This window comes from Grus americana, chromosome 1 (assembly GCF_028858705.1).
Source record: "Grus americana isolate bGruAme1 chromosome 1, bGruAme1.mat, whole genome shotgun sequence".
In the NCBI taxonomy this organism is placed as follows: Eukaryota; Metazoa; Chordata; class Aves; order Gruiformes; family Gruidae; genus Grus; species Grus americana.
In genome coordinates, this window is record NC_072852.1 from 187464376 (window position 1) to 187486362 (window position 21987).

Consider the following 21987-nt stretch of genomic DNA (forward strand, 5'->3'; position numbering starts at 1 on the left):
TTATAAGGGGCTTGGGGAAGAGGAAGGGGGCGGGGGGGCGGCATTTGGAGTGATGGCGTTTGTCTTCCCAAGTCACCATTACACATGACAGAGCCCTGCTGTCCTGGGGATGGCTGAACACCTGCCTGCCCATGGGAAGTGGTGAATTCCTTGTCTTGCTTTGCTTGTGCGTGCAGCTTTTGCTTTACCTATTAAAATGTCTTTATTTCAACCCACGAGTTTTCTCACTTTCACTCTTCCGATTCTCTCCCCCATCCCAACACGGGGGAGTAAGCGAGAGGCTGTGTGGTGCTCAGCTGCCGGCTGGGGTAAAACCATGACACTCCCCCTTGATGGGTAATAGTCTGGGGTGACATCTCCATTGTATAACACTCAAAATGTTCTCCTCCTCTGCCAGCACTGGGAAATATTGTGACCAGACGGGACTGGCCTTGGGATGCCGTTCCTTTCCCACCCTGTATTAAATACACAGATAGCTTCATGAGAGGAACGGGGCAGCCAGATCAATCAGGAACAGGATCTGACCGTTAGTACAGAAATCAAGTGGCACATCTGCATTGCAGAATACATAAAAAAGCAAAATTTATGGGTATATGAGCAAGGGAAGAGGATGACAGGTATTGCGCTGAATGGGGAAAATTGTACCGGGTCAGGCAGCAGGTCCAGCCAGCACAGTGTCCCATCTGAGCACAGTGCCTCAGAGTGGCAGGTACAGAAATGACCTAGGAAATAATGCTTCCTGATTTCTGCAGTCTGTGGTTTCAATAACAATATGGAAGACACATCCTTAGCGAGCCCACAGTGTTTTTTAAAAAAATCTATCCCCATTTCAGCTATATGATACACATTTCCCCATTAGCACATGCATTACTGAAAGGAAAGACTACACATTTGACTTTATAGAATATTTATTTGGAGAGACTTCTCATGTTATTGAATATTGGTTTTTATTAAGGCAATTCTGAAGGGGCTGGAGGGGCGGGAGGAGAAGAGGGAGGGGACTGAGACTGTGTCAACGGGATTGCATTAAGGCAAAATTCCCTCCTTCTGCATTTCACCACAGTAAAATCCGTGTAAAGGCCAGAACAGTAAATGACTTATGCCAAGGAAGAGATTCAGTGCAAATATAACCTACTGACTATCCGCAGATGGGGCTAGGTCCTTGACTGAGGCAAACTGACAGCGCCTTGTTAGCTGCAAAGCTAGCTGATTTAGCTCCTTTGAGGATCCCAGCCTGGGTTCAGGGAAGCATTTTAGTATGTGTTTCATATGCAAGCACAGATTTAAATGCTCTCCTGAACCAGGGCCACAGCCCTTTGAGTGCAAGTCTGTGAAGTTAAGAGAGTTTAATTTTTATTCACCCCATCATAAATATATCATTCTGCATCCCTTTGGTTCACTTATATTGCTACTAACTGGGTATATCCCCTTAGTTTCTTTAACATGTTTTTCATTTCTATCATGCTTTGCGATCTGCTTATGTTTTAAGTGTATTGTGACATAAAAATGAATTATCCTTTGGAGAGCATTTCTGGCAAAGGTTCCAGATTTTGGTGTTCTTGGAGGACCAGGTTAAGGTATGGTTTTTTCAGTGAGTAGTAACGTACTCTGTGAGTAATGCCACTGATGGCAGAGGCATAACTTGCAGGGAAAAGTACTGCTCAGATTACATACCAGCAACACATCGCAGACCCCAAACACTTGTCTCTTTCTACAAGAATTTCCTAAGAGGATCGTACTGTTCCAAAAACATAGTCACTAATACTTGCATTGGCTTGGGGAAACCCTTTCTGTTATCCTGGGTGCAAACCGAAGGAAAGTATGGCAGAAATGCTACCAAAAGCATGAAGACATTTTCAGGCAGAAGCAGTATATAACATTTCATAATCCTAAAAGCTGTCCGTACATTCCAAGACAAAGATCTCCAGGTGACCTCTGACAGAAAACCCTGGTATCCATTAATAAAAGGATATGTATAGGCCTCGCTATTGAAAACTTATTCAGGAATATGAAATGGGTATATCTAGCAAAGTGGAAAATAAGGCAAAGAAATCAAGCACATGTTACTGTTCAAAACAAAACATTTCCTGGATACACTCAGATACACAACTTTTGTACGATCGGGAACTGTGTATAACATTCACACCTGAAAAGCATGAGCACCTTGCATTTTTCCTTGATACGGAGAAGAGCATCCAGTTTGAGGGAATCAAAAGGGTGAATACCAGGCATCAGTACAAGTCTTTTGTGCTTTAAACTTTCTTCATGCCTTTTCCCATAAGGCAAGCAAACACTGTCATGACCATTTTGGGTTTTACTTCAACCAGGTCTTCTGGAAGGGCATAGACTCTTGCTCCAATTTTTCTTGCCATAGAGATGGCATATCTGCATTGCAGGGGTGAAAAAAACCACAAAAACAACAGAGAAATAAATAAATCAGTGCAGTAGCATTAATTTTCCCTCTGTTAAGAAGTTTTTAACATGATCAATAGTAGAGTGGGTTGGGAACTTCCTTACTGATTCATCAAAATTAAACTTTTCTATACGAATGTATGAAAGAGGTTCATAGAGAACTGAATTTCTAGTAAAAGGTGGAGTGTATTCCCTGATGATTAGAGCACTGATTACCTGCAGCACGGGACACTGCAGGTCAAACTCTGCTATGAAACATTTAGTCTCCTATCCCCTGAAATATTATCCTCACAACCAGCCACTCTGGTCTTGCTCCTCCTCAATCTCTAACTTGGTCTTTGTGCATAAATACACAAGGATGGAAAGCAGAAGGCTGATGTTGATGGAGATCAGTGTTGTTGGAAATCAACATTCAGGGACTTATCTTCTGCTTGAGTCACACCCAGAATTTGCAAGCTGACCTTCCCGTCTCCATGCTCAGAGTGCACTGTTGCATGGCTACTGGCTGTTCTCCAGTGGGTATGTCTCTTCTCTCTATTTTTTCATGAAAAAAAGCTAGAAAATCCCAGGTTCTTCCCACTGCAGAGCACATACATTTTTGAAATTCTCCCAAAAATGCAGAGAAACATATTGGGGGAGAGAGGGGTGAAGAAAAGGAAGGGAAAAGAGGAAAGCATCAGCAGAGGGATGAAGAAATCAAGTATGGAGAGAAGCACATGTAGGATTGCAAGGAAAGAAAGAGAGCAGATGGTAGGAAATGGAAGGGGGAAAGAGCAGTGGGAAAAGTCTTTATAAAAATGATGGCAGTTCTGATTGCCTTACAGTCATCCTCTTCTCTTTTGTTATTGCCATATGGCAAAGGAGAAGCTAAACTGATGGCCAGGCTGGGAGGTGATCTGTATAACTCTGAAAGGAAAGGGAGATGCCCCCAAGATTGGCGCTCTGCTAGGAAATGGTTTGCACTCAAGAAAAAAAGATCAATATCCACATTGATAAAATCAGTTTTTCAGTCATGAATCCTGTCCTCCCCCTTCTCTCTTAAATATGCCCTTGTTCCACCTGTGACTAAAGAGGTACCATGACCTCTAATCACTGGTTTCTATGGCTCACTATTGTTGGCATTGTTCTCTGATCTCTGAAAGAATTTTAAATTTAATGAGAGAAAATAGGAGCTTGTGAAGCCAAGTGATTTTGATCCCTTCAAGGGAATTATAAAGCAGGAATTATAACATTACACACTTCATTTCCATTGATAGTCTTTTTTACTGCCTAACTCCTAGCCTTCATGCTTCTAACTCTGGAGGTATTTCTCAGTTGAGGTTGTGCCAGATGAGAATGATAGCAGAGCAGTTTCCAAAGACAGAGTCAGGCAAGCCTGAGCAGGTAACCCGAGTTAAGTGTCACTTGGCACGAACGTACTTAGCATTATTTAGTTTCTCCTCATCATTCAGGTCCTCTGTTTTCAAGAGGTCATATTTGATTGATCCTGGCTGAATGGCATCAATGAGATCCAGGACTGGCATACTGGTGCTGATTTTGCTGTCCTGCATAGATGAAAAATAAAATTAGATGCAAGAACAGGATGACAGATTTCCCACAAAGCCAGAGTCTAGGCTCGAGAGCAATGGACAGCTTAGTCGAATACCTTTTAGATCTTCACAAAGGGCTACTTAGCATCGCTTTTCATTTAAGGCAGACTAAGAACCCTTTCAAGGATTTTTTTTTTTTTCCCCCTGCAATGGATGAGACATCATTAAAGCAAAAGATGGGGTGCTGGGCTAGTGAATTTGCTTCCTGTGGGGAGATGACACTGATACACGTCTACTGATGGGAGGTGCGAAGGGGACCAGCTGCGTGACTCCTCAGCTCATTACATGAAGTCTGATGGATCTGTCCTCGCCTGGTGCAAACTGCTGATTTACATTTGCTGTGTTGCCCAGCTTGGGAAGTGTCACAGATGCGTTAGCAAAACTAGAAGCTCTCTGGAACTGGTCTGTCTCTGTGTTTATATGGTACATTGCAAAATAGGGCAAGGAGCCCCGAATGGTACTACCAGATTGTAAAAGTATTGCTATTGTTCTTTTTAATACTGTCATTTGTAATTGGTATTGTTTAATAACCAACAGCACAACAGTTCCTTAATTCCAGTCATCGTTCCTGGCTCCACACTTTGATTTCCTATGTCAAACTGGCATTCAAGGTGTTTCCTCTTACATTCATATCATGTTTCTGTTACCTTTTCATAATAAAGCCCCTGGAATAAAATCTGTATATCTGAACATGCCTTTAAAAGGGAATGAAAAATAACCAAACTATGTAGTTAATTATATCATAATGTAGTGTGTGCACGTATATGCATATGTACATCTATATACAGGCAACATATATGACATACACACAAACACACTGAATATAAGATTCCTAAGCAGCAAATTCTAACAAAAAACTATACCTTGAAACTGGAGATGGTTGAATCCTTCCCGGCTGCAATCAGTGTTTCATTGACCCAGCTGACAATGATTTCATCATTGACCTTCTCTCCACCACCAATGTCTTCAAGGATATTCAGGGTGTACCTTAAGAGGGAAGCCAGGATACCTGCATTTGCTCAAAGCCTACCGTAACCTCAGAACCATGCTGTACATGCACAGCTTGGCTGGGATCACGCCAACAGTCCTCTTAGACCTGATATTGCCCTGCTTCCCACACACTCACAGTGTATATGAATTATAATATAACATGATAATTAATCTAATGGGTCTGATCCCAGTTCCCTAATCATTGGTTTGGGAGTGTCAAAAGTTTTTGATACTCAAAATTACTAAAAGGTCCCTCTTAGTGGATCTTGGTGTAAAACCCCTCATTCTCATAGTGCTTAAATAAATAATCACTGACCTTAAGGCCAGAAGGGAATTGTTATGCTCATCTAAGGCTGACCTTCTGCATAAACACAAGCTTATATGTCAGCATACACCTTGGAAAGACATCCCAAATTGAGGTAAGTAATCACCACATCCCTAGATTAATTACCTGCCTGATAAACCTATACCTTGCTTTATAGGCTGAATTTAGTCTGTATTCAGTTCCTAACCACTGGGTCTCTTCACACCCAATTATGGAGCTCTTAAACACACATACAAACACACACACATCCAGAATTACATTAAAGCGGGGACAGCTACTGAGTTGCATCCACTTCAGGTAGCAGATTACAAAACTTCTGCATCAATTCCTTTTTTCCAGTACATTCTCCTCATTCCCTGATACAGAGACCTTTCAACTTCTTTTTCTCTCTTCCATGCAATGAACATTTATTCGTGCTATACAGAGAGTGACAATATTAATCTTCTGCATGAGCTGACTGCAATGGCCTTGCCCACAAGATAATGTGCTTCCTGATCGCATCCCTAACTACGAGTGAGCAAAAGGTTACTCTGTCTTTGCATTTAAGTGCAAACAGAAAAGTGAGAAAGCTATAGCCTGTACAGCCTTCTCGGTGACAGCATCAGCAAACATTTACAACGCAAACTGAGTATACCAAAACACTTGGAAGTTTGTGTCGGACTGCCATACCTTCTCATCAACTGCCAGATTAAGGCCAACGTGAGCGTACGGTTTCCTTCATTCAGATCTTGCCCAGCGATGCCAACAAGGGAGAATTTGGCTTGATTCTTTCCCAGTTCCACTGCATAGTTGCAGTTTTCAAGCTGTTAATGACAGGGTCAATTAGCACGGTTCAAAAATACAGAAAAAACACAAGACAGTGTTACTTTAAATTCTTTGGATTGCTTAGCCCAGATCCTCCTGGGCAAACAGGAGCTTTGGGGCTCTGTGATAATACACCTGTTTGACTACCAGAAGCCAGTTCCATCCCAAAAATACCATGGTAAACAGTTAACATAGAAGGAAATGTCATACTTCATCATCAGGGCCTAAAAAACAGATTGTCCTGGAAAATACGAATCTATGGCTCATGGGTACATCAAGCATCATGGCATTGCGGAGACAAAGGATTAGTGTCCTAGTCAATAGTTTAGGTCAGTTAATCACTCTGGCCTAACTGGATGGAATTACTCATCCAGATAGCTGGGAGAAAGCTTTGTATTTAGCAGCAATTCTGTGATCGGTTCTTGAGGCATCTGGTCAAGAATGCTTATCATCACTGTCTTTCTTTGATGTGGAGGGCAGTGATCCAGACAACTGCAATTAAGCTGGTGCCATATGACTCACAGTGAAGATGCATTATGATTGGTGACTAAAACAGTAGCAAAAGTGGTCTGCAAATACAGTTTTTAAATATTGACACAAAAAGCATCAAGTCTTTTTACTTCACCTGTCAACAGAGCCAGTGAGTCAAATGTATGTTTCTTTCTCAGGATGAAAAATTATTCACTGACTAGACAAAAAATCATTTAATGTGCTGTACTTGGGACTTGCAAGCAACATGAGTGTCCACATTGCTGTTTGAAATTATATAGACATCCTTTGAGGATCAGGCAGCGCTACTGGAGCTATTCCAGCTTTTTGTACCTTCTTCATGTTGCCACCCAGTTTAGGATATGGTGGTTTGTTCACTCTGTTCCAGTCTACTGGCACTTTGATCTTTTCATAGAGCTGGAAGATAACCAAGGCATCTGACAGGTCACTGAAAACAATAAAAAAAGAAAGATATATCATTGTCCAAAGAACAGAGGAAAGGAACCCAACTAAACTATTAGTAGAAGTAAATGTAGTTTCCTACCAAAAAAAAAAGAAAAAGAAAAAGAAACATATATTCTTATAGGGCCCAAAAGTTTTTATGTTTTCGTAAACATTTTGCTGGCTGTATTTATCATCTGAAGGAGGTGTAATACCTCCTCTTACCTGTATAAGTGATTTACACGTGGATTAACGCCCAGGGAGTTCATCCAGTTCCTGAACGTCCTCTCTTCCCTTGTCTCACCTAAAACAACAGATACATCAATCGACAGGCCTGCAAAACACAACACTCCAGTAAAATAAAGTGTCTTGTGATGAAACCATAACTCAGAATTTACAGCACACTGAACCATAAACAGAAGGAGACACTGGTTGACATGTGAAATAAGAGAGCACAGTGCAGCATGTAATATTTCTTCATGCCCTATATATTATAGTATTTCAACAGATCAGCCTTCAAATGCCTTCAAGAACTCAAGAACAGCCCGTGCCTTAGCATGAACAGTTTCACTATGAGGCTGAGACAGAAGGAACTGGAGCTCAGCAAATGATGCGTACAACGGCAGTCCTGACCCCAACCCAGAGCAAGCAAGCAGCAGGTTTATGCAAGATCTAATTTTTAAATTATGTTCTCAATTAAGGGAATGCCAGATCAACTCTGATTTTAACTAACAAGCATGCTCAATAGTCCGTATTGGTTCAGACATCCCACAAACATTTTTGTCTTTCAACATGTGCTATCCACAGAACAGTCCCCCAAAATACCAGAAGCGACATGCAGGTGAAGAGCAGCCTCCCTTTCTCAAGGCTGCCTGTGCTAATGGTGCAGCGAAAATATGTCTGAAGGACAGAAGGTTAGGATAACACATCATCAACTCAGAGCTGGGGATACTGTGGCGTGGGTGGCCAGAAACACCCTTTATATGCATTTTCCTTACCTTCAATAGAGCTCCAGTCAATGTCCTGGTTCTCTGGCTTATGCAGGGCAGGGTATTTGTTGAACAAGTTGGCGATGAAGGCCAAGTTTAGCTTTGGGTTCCCCCGGACGACGTCGGTGGCCGTGACGAACTGGCGGCAGCCCAGCCGCTCCGCCTGCTGCAGCATGCACTCCGCTCGCTGCACATCGTCCTTCTCCTGCACCGGCAGAAAACGGGGCCGTCAACCTCACCCCACCAACCGGCACTGCACGCAAGACCCACTTGGGGTCTCCAGGTGTGGAGCTAGGTGTGGGGCTGTTAAATCAGGTCCTTGTCGGATTTATAGCTATTTCCTTTCCCACTTTTAGTAACAGCAGGTCTGTGTTTTCAAATGGGCTTTACCTGCAATCCAGCCATCTCACCATCTTTCTTTTACAGTTATATTCCGTAAAAAAGGAGATGGTTTGATGAAATTCCCAAATAAATGTATTTAAATATACTTGTTACATATTAGTAGTTCATCAGTGCGGTTCAACGGTTGTTAAGGTTTCAGCGATAATATCTAATGAAAGTCAAAACACATCATTTAATTCTTTGAAAGCTTTGATTTCTGAAATACAAGATCATGTTGCAATGCTAAAAAGAGTTTGCTTGTTCTGGCATCTCAGTGCAACTCTGTGTTGGCCAGCAATGCGAGTAATAGACAAAAAATATCGGCATTTACTCTAAACTTATCTCATCTTACCCTTAATCCTGACATGTCAATAGTAATAGCCGGAATGCCTTCTTCATCTCCCTTGGGGGCAACTTGGTTCAGCAAATGGTAATAAGCTCTTGAGTCCTGTGACAGACAGAGAAATTAAAGGGAGGAAAAATTACATCTAAAGCTCAGGTTTTGCACGCCAGTGCTCTCCTGAACAATGTGCCTGCATGCTTCGTTTTTATTACATCAGACATTGGGCTACATAATTAAATTAATTAAGCTGGAGGCACTTAGAAATTCCTACTTTATGCTGTATTTGCTGGATCTATTTCTTCCCTAAGCCAATATATACATGCTGCAGAACATTCAACGCACGAGACAAAATGCTGTGTGTTGCACTTACAGAAAGGACAGCAACAACAAAGAGATATTAGAATTTACTTAATCTGAACATTACATTAGAGATAAGAAAATGCATACCTTTATAATGCTGTAGAAGTCAGGCTGCTGAGCATTTAATAAAAGAAAATGCAGAAGGAGAAAGCAGATGTTTAAAGCGGATTTCAAAGCAATGCTAGAACAGTTATGGAAGAGAAAGCATAGTTTTCAAGGACAAAAGTTAAAACCGACAACAGTATCAGCATTTTTCAGGCAAAAAGGCAGGAACAAGACAAGGATTTAACATGTTGTGTCTTTAATATTTTATGAAATGTAATGTTGCTTCCACGTGTGGAAAATATTAATCTCACTTCAGAAATAATTCAAAGAACTAAAAATAAAGATACATGTTAGTGTCTAGAGACTTGACTAACTAACCCAACTAATACTCTTCAAAATATAAAGCAGATTACCTGATTTGTTTTAAATCTTATACATCTGCTTTACTATCCACCATATCCAGAAATGGTTATTTATAACAGAAGGGAGGTGGAGAGACACAATTAGAGAATGGCTGTAAAGGCTGGCCTCTGAGAGGTAAACTTGCACCTTATTTTCCAACTGTAAATATGGTAAGTGTGATTTATCTTTCAATTGCAAAGATGATTTAATCAGTTGCATTATGGTTCTCTTGGCCAGCCTACAGAAAGATGGGAAAGACTCCATTCCCTTCCCTTTCCATGGATATCCTCCAGTCACCTCCACCCAGTGAACCAAAATCTGTTACAATAAAAATTGTATTGTCAAATGTGACTCTCAGACTCTCCTGTTGCCTTCTCTAGTGGTTTTTTTTTTCCTGTATATCAAGTAAGTCATGGTAAATGACTTTTCATGCTTCAGTTCCTGGTGAAGCCTACAACCAGGCAGCTCTTAAGCGGGGCTTTTCCTGTGCTATGCTGGGAGTGGGCAGGTTGGGTCATGGCTGGTGAGGTCGGTGTGCCGGCAAGCCCCTGGCTTGCCTGGAATCCAGCTCAGACACCCTCCCTCATATATCCCCTACAGCACTGGGATGCTCACACCGTAGCTTTAGTGTCTGAAACTCATCAGTGTGTACCACTGAGGTTCAAATACATCTGTCTAGGAAGAATGAAGGTCCTACAGAGAAAGCTCTGCTGAAATCTGCATCCACAAGTCCATGAAGTCCCAAGTATGTGAAATATTCTGCACGGACTAGAGATCCATCCTTGCAAGTGCCGCCCCATCTAGCTATATTATTTAGAATAGACTCACTGATTTAAAACTTGCAGGTAAGTGCATGCAGGGTTATAGCAAAGGTTGGGACGGAGAAGCACATAACCCAGGTGCTGTACTGAAGGAAAGATCAAGTAGGGGAATTGGAAGAGCCCCATCCTCTTCCCCTACACCTAGTTACATGTCTGGGTAAGGTCCCAGGTCAAGAGGCATTTAAGGACATTTAAGAAGGAGGAGAGCAATAGAGGCAGGCAACTGAAAATACAGCGGTAGAGTCCGTATGCCCTGTCCAGAGCCAGCAGCCATTCCTTTCCCAGATGTTTGGTGTGCTGGGGCTGGCAGTGATGACTGGGAAGTCAGGAGGAGGAGGAATACTACTGAGAGGAAAGGTAAATCCCACTAAAATGATTTTATGTACCCCGCTCCATGTGTTCAGCAGAGCAGTCTCAGCTGCTTGGATTGTTTCAGTGCAAAATCCCTGTTTGGAGGACAGGGATTTGGGTATGGAGCTGCTGTTTTGCTGTTGTTGGCCAGTGTTTCTCATACCTTGATGTCTGAGCTGAAGTTGTTGACTTTGTTACATCCCGCATTCTCCAGGTGATAGTTTGCCCACCTCAGCAACAGTTCCTCTGGAGACAACTTCATCAGATCCTCCAGGCTCTCTCCTTCTCTCAGAAGAGCGATCAAGGCTAAACAGGGAAAAAATGAAAAAATTAATGACGTTGTGAATACTTGTAGAAGAGAATATATAACTATTTTCTCTCTTACACATTTTGCTACCCTAGTTTCTAAAAGTGAGCAACCAAAATGTTGCCAAAATTCAAGCTGGTTTAGCATGACAGAGGACATAAAAAAGGTTCTCAACAATAAAATGAGGACAAGGCTGTTTGCTGTGTATCTAGTAGTGGATCATATAGAAACACAAGACAATTTCATTGTGGTCTAAGAACTAGCAGATTTCCTTGCCTCAGATCTTAATGAAAACAGGATCATTGAATCATAGAATAGTTTGAGTTAGAAGGAACCTTTAAAAGTCATCTGGTCCAACCCCTCTGCAATGAGCAGGGACATCTTCAACTAGATCAGGTTGCTCAGAGCCCCTTCCAACCTGACCTTGAATGTTTCCCGGGATGGGGCACCTACCACCTCTCTGGGCAACCTGTTCCAGCATCTCACCACCCTCATTGTAAAAAATTTCTTCCTTATATCTACCCTATATTTACCCTTTTAGTTTAAAACAACTATCCCTTGTTCTATCACAACAGGCCCTGCTAAAAAGTTTGTCCCCATCTTTCTTATAGGCCCCCTTTAAGTACTGAAAAGCCACAGTAAGGTCTCCCTGGAGCCTTCTCTTCTCCAGGCTGAACAACCCCAACTCTCTCAGCCTGTCCTCACAGGAGAGGTGCTCCAGCCCTCTGATCGTTTTTGTGGCCCTCCTCTGGACTGGCTCCAATAGCTCCATGTCTCTCCTGTGCTGAGGGCTCCAGAGCTGGATGCAGTGATGTTAAGCACAGGGGCAAGATGGGAATGAAAAAATCAACACAGACTTTCTGCAGCTTAGATGAAAGAAATCTCAGTGACTTTCACACTGAAACTGGATCCACAGAGGTATGCTGAAGAACTTCCATATGACTTTATGGGCTCATGGGCCAATAGGGTTAACTCATCTGTCAGTTGGAGAAGATACCCTATTTATAGAAACATTAACATAGCAGTTATGTTCATAAAAGGAGGAAGAGGCAGGAGGGAAGGATAGACTCTTGCAACTGCAGTATGTTCAGCTGATCTCTGGAGCACTAAAGGCTTTAGAACAAGTTTTGAAAAGAACAACTAATAACATGCAAACTAGTTGTTATGTGATAAGAAGGGAGAGCGTGTCACACTACTCTGATCTCCTTCTGATATCTTTTTAAGCCTTTTTAAGATGAAGGAGGGTAGATTTAGATTAGATACTAGGAAAAAATTATTCTCTATGAGGGTGGTGAGGCACTGGCACAGGTTGCCCAGAGAGGTTGTGGAGGCCCCATCCCTGGAAATGTTCAAGGCCAGGTTGGATGGGGCTGTGGGCAACCTGGTCTAGTGGAGGGTGTCCCTGCCCATGGCAGGGGGGTTGGAACTAGATGATCTTTGAGGTCGCTTCCAACTCAAACCATTCTATGATTGTATGGTTGTACGATTCTATGATTCTATGGTCTTTTGTCATTACTTGAAAGAAAATGGATTTGCTACATAAAAGTAATAGTGGAGACCTACTGTATCTGGAGTTCCATAGATAATTTTATATAGGGTACTATGTGGTTAAACTGAACTAGAAGGTGATAATAGAAGCATTTGAAAGTAGACAGTGGATTTTATGAAGAGAACAATATTAACATTGAGAGAGTAGGCTGGAAGAAGGATTCTTGTGGAGTTGATAACAGATTGATTTTTGGATTAATGTTTTCCTTTTTTTTTTTTCATCAATTAACTTGGCACAAATACTAGCAATGTGCTAAAAATTTGATGATTATATTCACTAGGTGGCGTAGTCAATACAGAGGAAGTTCAGGATATCAGACAGAAAGAACTAGATGACTAATAAAAATAGAATGTAATTTAGTAGTGCCATGTTCAAAGACATTCACTAGGGAATTGATATGAATAACTGCTATTAGCTAAAAGCTTATACAAACAAAGGATGAGAACAACTTCAGTGTATTACATGTCTTCCGAGCTACTCTGATCCACCATGTGATATGACCAGGGGAAAACCAAACATGATATTAGTGTATATCCCAGGTATTTCCCATAGAGATTGGGATGTATTACTGCCTTGATACTGTGTGCTCATGAGAACTCATTGGAAATACAGTGTCCCATATTCAAAAAAGGGGAAATTCACCTGGAACAGCTTCAGAGAAGGGCTATCTGGGAAGGAAAGAACCTGAAAAGAAATCAAAATGATCTTGGCTTGTCTACCCTGACAAACTGAAGTCTCATATGAGAAGTGAAGGAGAAAATACCAGAAAGAGAAAAATAGCTATTAAGCAGGGTAAGGCTGCCTACAAAGGAATGGGAACTGCAAAATCTGGAAACTGGTGGCTCTAGCTATGAAAGGGATAGAAATATGCAAGGGGTGAAGCAATGAAGGTAACACCTGCGTGGTAACTGGAGGAAAGAAGTGTCACTGTTGGTTGAGTGGACTATCCAGAGGCACAGGGAACAAAGCAGCAAGATGAGGTGCCATGTGGACTGCATGTACACACCCACAGCCTCACGCTGAAGATATTTCATGGAGAATTTTGGTACTGGTGAGACACATCTGGAGTACTGTGTCCAGTTTGGGGCTCCCCAGTACGAGAGAGACATTGACAAACTGCAGCAGTTTTAGTGGAGGGAGACCAAGATGGTTGGGCTGGAGTATGTGATACATGAGAAGAGGATGAGAAAACTCGGTTTGTTTAGCCTGGAAAGAGGTCTGAAAGGGGAACAAGTATTGTCTTCAACAATTATAGAGGGGCCAGATCTATATTTTCCCCGTATTCACAGCAAAAGGATGAGAAGTTACAGTCACAAGGTGCAGGAAGTGAAGTTCATACTAGATAGAAGAAAAAAAAATCACAGCAAGAGTGATTGGGCTGTGGAACAGGCTGCCCAGAGCGCACTGGAAAAGGCCCTGAGTAACCTCATCTAACCTTGAGACTGGTACTGCTGTAAGTGGGTAGCTGGATAGTTGAACCAGAGGACCTCCAGGGTGGACCTCCAGAGGTCCTTCCAGCCTAAATTATTCTGTGAGTCTATAATTCTGATTTCACAAAGAAAGAGGAGATGTTTGGCAATCAAGAGCAAGAAAAGAGCAAAGCTTCCTGAATGCAGTGTAACGTTTCCTTATCCCAGATTTAGTGCCAAAACACCAATATACTTGGGTGTAGACCATCATTCCTGACCCGATGAGCATAAGATTGGCTCTGCACACACAAACCTAAACACACTCTTGGACTTTGGAGTGCTGGAACTTGTGAAGACCAAGGGAAATTAGAGCAGTCAAGAAGACAGGCAACAAATACTTGAAGAAAACATCGAATTAAGAATTTTTTAAAAAAACAGCTTTATCCTAAAGACTGTTCAGTGATAATCATGGAGCACTGAAATGAAGACCCATACATACCTTCATTCCTGCTGATTTCTATGTCAGCAAAGAGTCCAATTTTGATGACTTGCCATAAAAGACCCAAAACCAGGTAAGGTTTCCCTTCTTTTAAGTCTTCAGCTCCAATGTTAACAACATGGCACCCAATGGCTGAAGCGGAGTTCAGGGCCAGGTTCAGATTTTCCTAAGGAAAGAAGAGAACTTCCAAATAATGCAGTGACTGGAAAGCTGAGGATACAGGAAGGGAGCACAGCCAAAACCTTTGGCAAAGGCAAAAGATACCGTGTCACAAGGCATTGGAGCTCAGAGCATGTGTCTGCATTCACAGTGATGTCCTGGCTCAGCCCTGGTTATCAAAGCCAGGCTCTCCCTATAGCTAATGCACAAGCACACGTTCAAGTGTAGGCTTAGCTTCAGCATGGGGCAAGCTCTCCTCCACTCAGTCTTGCACAGATGGAGGAATGAGGGAGCTACAACCCAGCTGACCAGCAGATATTCCAGGTTCGGCTCTCCCTAAGCACAATGCAAAAGCCCTAACAGCTAAGATACAAATAAGTTGCTGGCTGGCAATGTGTCATAAGAATCAGTATGAATAGACCTGTTGAGTTTTTAACCTTGCAGTTCAGCCAAGGTCAGAATTGGTCAAGCCTGGATATTTTCTTTTTGAACTTTGGAGTACAGAGTCCTGGTCTGGAAGTGTTCAGCAGAAGTGGAGGGATTCTGTGATTCACAGCGAGGGGCAGAAATAAAGTGATGTTTCAGGAATGTTATATTCCTTCACCACTTCATTCCCATTTAAAACAAAGGGTAAAATAAACTCTGACCCACATGTCTGCACTATTTAAAAACGGTGGCTTGGTAAACAGAGGGCAAGTAAAGCAGGCAAAGAAGCCTGGAAAATATAATTTATCACACAGATTTGCAATTTTTCACATGAATTTAATCACTGCTGGCATGACAGAGAGATTTGATTAGATACAAAATGCAGACAGAGTTATAGTGCTCATAAGCTAAAAAAATTGGAGCGTTTCAAATTAATTACCTTTTCTCCACCAGACAGCTGTAAAAGGGTTAAGTTAAAGTGGAAGCTATATTGATCAAATCATGTCTACATGTGACAGGGATTGATCTGAGCTGCATCACTAAGCTATGCTGCTGACCAAAATGATTAGAACTGAAAAATGTGGTATACAGCATAAAAATCCAATTTAATGGCTTCTGAGCTTACTTGAGCCTGGCTAATGTTCCATCAAATCAGAGTAGCTGAGGGCTAAACTGGGTTAGGTTCATATCTATTCCATATATCTATTTATATTCTGTACCCAGATACATAGATGCTGTTCATATAAAAATATCTCTCCACATACCACTGAGTGAGAAACACGATAGACTTTAAATAGGTGAAAATTAACTTTTTTTGTCCAATCTTTAATTTATATACATGTGCACGTAATAGAAATAAAGAAGGGATTCTGTATTCAAGGTGAAATAGCATGGACTAGAAGGCGGGCAAAGGCTATGGTCCCATCTCAGGCATGTTGCATACCATGCTACTCTCTGGATCACAGTTAATGTTTTGGTGAGGACATCAGACTGCCAGTCCATGGCCATGCCTGTGTGACCTTGGATGTGAGGTTCAGCCTTCTGAGAGCTACTCCAACTGGAACTGGTGACCTTATTATCTATTTGCTCCTACATTCGTATGGCATCTACCACAAAGGTATCTAAAGCTTTGAACTGGTAAACATTATATATTGGGTTAAAGTGCAAATATAAACACAGTTTGTTCAGTCAGATTGCTCATATGTTTGGAAAGAAGCAGAAATATAAAGTCTTTATGTCTTTATGACATGGACCTGAGCATCTCACTTTGGCACAAACTACTTTGCCTGATTGTGTTGGGCAGGAGCATGTTATCTCCAGCATTTGCTTTTAAGTTATTATATCAAAGCATCCTAAGGGGAAAAGCAAAGAATCTTTAGTACCTGTATTGTGAAGGGCGTGAGTTTCTTTTTGTTGATTGTTCTCTCATCAATGGTATCTGGCACTGAAAAGTTGATCATCTTACTGGAAATAAATTAAAAACAACAAGAAATACACTACTAGCTATGTGTGCACAAAATACAATATACCTTTTGTCGCTACACCATAGGACAAGTCAAAGAGCTGGACAGTTACTGAACAAATATAGATAGTCAGCCTCTGGTTTTGCACGTACACACACAGGCACATACGCAATACTCGAGAAATTCTTTTGGGTCATGTGCAGATTGTACTGTAGGTGTGAGGCCAAAAATCCCACAAGGTGAAGTTGTGTGAGAAGTTTACTGTGCAGAAAATTTCTGTGAAAACACTCACTATCTTGTGCTGCTTCATGTGAACCCCAAAAAGTTGGACAAAAATAAAACCAACTAACTCCTCAAATTTCTCTGACTTAATCTTATTGCAAGGGTCTGGAGGCAAAGACAAATGCTCATTTAACATGAAAGAAGCTTTATATTTTCAAAGAGAAAAGAAAAAAAAACAACAAATGCAAAACGATAGCATTATTAAGGCTCTGAATCTGCAAAGACTCATAAGCTTAATGTAAAGTCAGCAGCTTCCATGTAAGCAGAGGTGTGAGCTTCTAGAGACTCATGGTTCCTATTTGTGAGAAAGATAGGTATTATTTACCAAAGCACTATGCCATCACCAACAGCCTGGAAGAGGTCATCTGTTTCTGGATTCATTGGGACCACGTGTTTACAGTCAGGGTCCTTCTCAAGGGCTTTATTAATCCAGTTGACAAAGGCATACTTTTCTTCCTCTGTGGACACAACATTAAATCCATCAGTTTGTTGTGCAGTACCTCTACAATCGTTTCACTTATAAAGGCAGAACTCCTGGGGGAGAAGACTCTCATCAGTGTGACTGATCAGTGAACTCCTACAAGGTAAGAAGGCTCTGAGGAGACAGGCAAATGATCTCAAGACAGCAATGGGCTTGAGATGGTTAATACTCCTTCCATACTCCTTCCCACTGACTGGGGTTGCCCAGTGTCATGAGGGCAGACCTATTATAGAGATTGGTAGTGAAGTTCATGTGATTCAACTGTATGTTGCAGTCGCTATGCTCTGCTAAGTGTAATTTGTACTTGCACTGTAATTTGAATGCATTGTTGTATCACTCTATTAAATTGAAATCCCACATAACTTCAAATAAGTTCAAATAAGTGAAGTCTTTATTGTACATTACACCCTCTATGTGTGGAATATCTAGAAGAGCGTGGCCAGGGTGTATTGAACTCCTACAAGGAGCATTCAGAGGGTAATGGGCAAATGTTCCCTGTAGTCCCAGGGCTGTAATGTAGCTGCCCTGTACCAGCAGCAGCTCACACCACCCCCAGAAGCTCAGAGAAGGTGTCCTCTGTGCTCAGGTGGGTGGAGACCTTGGAAGCATCCTTTGTTCCCCATTCTCCAGAGTTCCCTGTCCCTGAAGAAGACAGCCAAGGGTGGGACCTCCTCCCTGTGGAGCTGCCCAGGAAGCAGCAGAAGCAATCATGGCTGCCCCAAACCTTCAGCTTGGAGAAACGGGCTGGGAGAAGAGCCCTGATGGGGTCATGCCCTCTTTAGAAATAGGTCAGGAACCATTTGGTTACAGGTGAGTTTACAGAGAAACTACCAAAGAATTGGTAAAATGTACAAGGAAATAGGTTAGCAATAGCGGGGAACCCATGCCTTGACTCGCCGGTAAGTGGGGACAGCAATGGGCCAGACCTTGTGCTGCTGCAGCTGTGACAGGAGGCTGTTCTCCAGCAGGGCTGCAATGCCTTTATGGTAAGGGAAGCTAAGACGGCTGGAGCTTCCTTCCACAGCTCTGCCCACCTCAGTAAACCGGCTCACACTATTTTTTACAAAGACCCTGCTCTGGTGCTTTGTCACTTTCACAGCTCTTTGCCTTGCACCAGCCTCGCCTGAACAGCCGCCGAAGCTCACCGAGGCCAGAGCACCTGGGTTTGCACCAAGATAAGGTGCAGGTGATCTCCAAGGGCACACTTGTCCCTTGTTGCTATCAGTATAGGACAGCTGTACCTACCTGAGTAAGAGTGTTGTGTGCCAGCACTGGACTGCTCGGATGTCCCACCGATAGCACAGATCCCCTCCTTTTTGTTGATTTGTTTTCGGAATGACTTAGCAACGTCATCACTCTTCAGGTTTTGGAAAATCTTTCAAGCACAAGAGGCAGTTTTAAAATTTCGGCAGATTAAACCAAGACAAAACAGTGAGCTTTTGGGCCAGGAGACACCTCCTCTATGCTTCATACATAGGCAAGGACAGCTTGTGTGTTATTCAGTGAGTTTCTGTGTAAACTTTGTGTATCATCTGCTGTGGTGGAACAGGATCATACACAGCTTTTAAGTTGTCAAAGCAGTGAACAAAGGTCATCTAAGTAACAGAAACATACATGTTATGAAACCATGGAGCTAAAATGTGCAGGAGGAGGGCCTTTAACAATTTCAGTTTGAAGAAAGGAGAAGTAAAAATCTGTTTCTCCATCCCAAGGGAAACTCCACTATTTTAGCATTTGCTTTTGTCCCAGTTCAGACCAGAAAAAGAAACAGCTTTTTAATAGAAAAATATGCCCCATAAAGTTTTCAGTTTCAATCTGCTAAAATTTTTTGTAAGCATCTAGCTAGAACATAATATTTTTGCAACTTATAGCTGGAAAACTTCATCCCGCTGCATTAACCAAACAGAAAGATATTAAGTCTCTTCACACAGCTGCATTCATGTAAATTGTCTCAGTTAATTGCAGGAATTCTAGTTTGGTTACCTCCTACGCTCATTTTTTCCATTGAGAGGACTCCTTGGATTAACTAGGTGCCCATGAGACCTTGTGCTTGTGCCTCTGCTGTGCCCTGGGGACCACCTTGAGCATCCCACCTGGCATCTTACTTACTAAATAAATAACATCTTACTTACTGAAATAAATTCATCAAAACTGATCCTGCCATCCCCCGTGGTTGTCAAATTCTGAATGAGTTCTCTGGCTTTATATCCTGGGAGAGGGAGATTGGCTGCCTTCAACACATCTGTTAAATCATTGGCGTGGATAAAGCCGTTCCCACTGATATCTGCAAAGATTAAAGCAAACATTTAGATTCTACATCAGCCTAATGAAATTTCATGCACACAAAAGCTGTTGTTTTTATTTTACCTGGGGAAGTGTACTATATATATAAAGATTTGTTATCCTGAAATCCAGTATTTTCAACCCCTGCAGTGTCATTCACACCCAAGAAAAAATTACAATCACCATTTAACAAACAAAAACTCACAGTGATGAATTTGTGTTTTAGACGTATAGTAATATCTTAACAAAGTTATGTTTAGATGGATATAATTGACTTTCCAATGTTTATATAGAGACAAACATGTAAGTGATTTATTGAGGGAGTATCCTGTCTACAGAACAGCTAAAGAAAATGGAGCTGATGCAATACAGAGTTACACCTTACATGTGCATATAGTCAGAGATATAATGTGATTTTGGCTTCTTTTCTGCATCTAGTATCATCAGAAGTCATGAGTTTAGAGGCTTAAAATAAAAACTTGGGTGTTTCTCTGTGATGGTGCTAACACAGATAGTCCTGCTGAGCCTGTTACAAGAGTCAGGGCCAGATTTTATCGTAAGATCACTAGTTTCTGTTTAAACACTATGTTTATCTATGTAGTTTTATATATATATAGTTACATATGGTTATATATTTATATTTGTTTTTTATATAGCTATGTGCTTCTTGTTCTGAAGGCTTTTTTCCCCGAGCCTAGAGCCAAGGTGATTTCATGAAGCATGTGCCGATTTCCCGCATGGTAAGTTGCAACGTGAGTCACTTGTTGCGTGCAGCAAAAAGGCACTCAGCTCTCAGCACCTGTAGCACAGGGTAATACAGATGCAAAGAGCATCCTATCTATTTCTGAAGTCATACAACAAAAGGATCTGGACTTGGAGAGGGAAATATCTGGGTGATGAATGAGCGCTTCCTTCCAGCATTTGCTTTGTCAGTACGTCGGGGGTACTGGGCACGCACAGTGACCAGATGTTTAAGATTGCCAGCCTGGACTACTGTGTGCTCAGAAATCCAACAATCATCACCTGAAGCAATAAGGACAACTGATGAACACATAATCCAGCAAGGCTGACAGATCTGCAAACAAAAGTTAAGTGAGCAGTGAGAAACACAAGGATTTTTGTTAGAATTTGGGCAGACAGTGATGGATCTGCTTGACTTTAAAGGAGGCAAATCAGATGAGACCTTTAAAGGCTTGGAAAGGAAACACACACTTTAAAAATATAGAGAGCTTGAAAGGCCGTAGTAAAGGCATTACAAATTTTGTAGCAATTTCCACATCTGTCGTCTCCAGACTCTTCTTCCCCAGAGGGAGTACTCAGTTTACATTAAAATTAAAACTTCTTGCCTTCCAAATAATTTGCCAGAAATATACAATATTCTTAGGAAAACACTTGAGAGTATTTCCAACATGGTTTTCTGTACAGCTTTTGAGGTTATTTCATAAACCCTGCTGCTCATTGCCCTGCCATCTCTCTCCGGTAAGAGGCCATTGCTCTGCAGCGTGCTGGTGTGGTTTCATCTAGAAGCTGTGCAGTGGCAGGAAAAGGACTTTGTGGTTTCTATGACACAGCAGATCAGCGCTGGAGTAAGCTCCATTTCCTCACGGCTGGTCAGTACATGAGAAAGGAGCCTGCTACAGCTTCACATTTCTGCAGCATCTTTCCTGTTTGCTGTACTCACCGACTTTGCTGAAAGCCTCTCGTAGCTCTGCCATCTCCTCCTCCGAGAAGTGTGCTGTCGATGCCATTTCTTATTTCTCTGAGTGGCAGGTCTGTAAGAAGAAAGCACTTGTTTTTATTTGGTGCCTTTTTGGGTTTGTAATCATGATGAAGAAGAGGGTGTTTCACTTGGATTTTCAAAGTCTCAGAGCAGTTCCCCATAGCTGAAAACCTAGTTCCTCTCTGTATCCCCAAATCAAGTGAAGGGGTAAAATCCTGTACATGAGATACAAATCCATGTCCCTCCTGTTGTTTTGTCAGGCCCTGCTCAAAATCCCAACAGTTTTATTTATGCTAATTTAATTGAAATCAGATCCTACCTCTGCTAACTTTTGTTTCTCATGGAGAAAGCAGACAAAATTGTGCTGGTTCTTGTTATTCCTCCTTTGGAAATACAATTCACCATGTGCTTCTTCAGCAGTGCTGCCAGAGAAGCCACAGCCATGTCTGCTCCTGCGGCTCAGGGTTGGAGCCGGAGCCCCAGGGGATATTTGCACCGCTTACCTTTGGGTACCTAATGAGGAGGCTGGTCACCCTTACGGGATGGATGGATGGATGGATGGATGGATGGAGAGAAGCTCCTTCACAAGGTGTTAAGAGCACCAAGTTGGGCTCCCCAGAGGGCTACTGCTCTTCCTGACGATGGGGAGAGTTTAGGAACTTGCCCC

The 21987-nt window shown here is 42.0% G+C and overlaps 1 protein-coding gene across 2 annotated transcripts in view; it reads right to left on the reverse strand.

Moving 5' to 3' along the window:
- Nucleotides 1-890: 890 nt before the first annotated feature.
- The window catches only part of LCP1 (lymphocyte cytosolic protein 1), a 50644-nt gene continuing 29547 nt past the window's right edge, over nucleotides 891-21987 (reverse strand). For both annotated transcript variants that reach the window (XM_054848357.1, XM_054848367.1), the window contains exons 2-16: nucleotides 21282-21372; nucleotides 19450-19601; nucleotides 18563-18692; nucleotides 17162-17294; nucleotides 16474-16555; nucleotides 14507-14672; nucleotides 10906-11048; nucleotides 8773-8868; nucleotides 8049-8244; nucleotides 7276-7354; nucleotides 6943-7057; nucleotides 5986-6119; nucleotides 4865-4988; nucleotides 3832-3956; nucleotides 891-2385 (exon numbers count right to left, since the gene is read on the reverse strand). In XM_054848357.1, the coding sequence (XP_054704332.1) occupies nucleotides 2253-2385; nucleotides 3832-3956; nucleotides 4865-4988; nucleotides 5986-6119; nucleotides 6943-7057; nucleotides 7276-7354; nucleotides 8049-8244; nucleotides 8773-8868; nucleotides 10906-11048; nucleotides 14507-14672; nucleotides 16474-16555; nucleotides 17162-17294; nucleotides 18563-18692; nucleotides 19450-19601; nucleotides 21282-21348 (1875 nt within the window). In that variant the 5' untranslated portion in view covers nucleotides 21349-21372 and the 3' untranslated portion in view covers nucleotides 891-2252. The remainder of the gene's footprint in view (nucleotides 2386-3831; nucleotides 3957-4864; nucleotides 4989-5985; nucleotides 6120-6942; nucleotides 7058-7275; nucleotides 7355-8048; nucleotides 8245-8772; nucleotides 8869-10905; nucleotides 11049-14506; nucleotides 14673-16473; nucleotides 16556-17161; nucleotides 17295-18562; nucleotides 18693-19449; nucleotides 19602-21281; nucleotides 21373-21987) is intronic.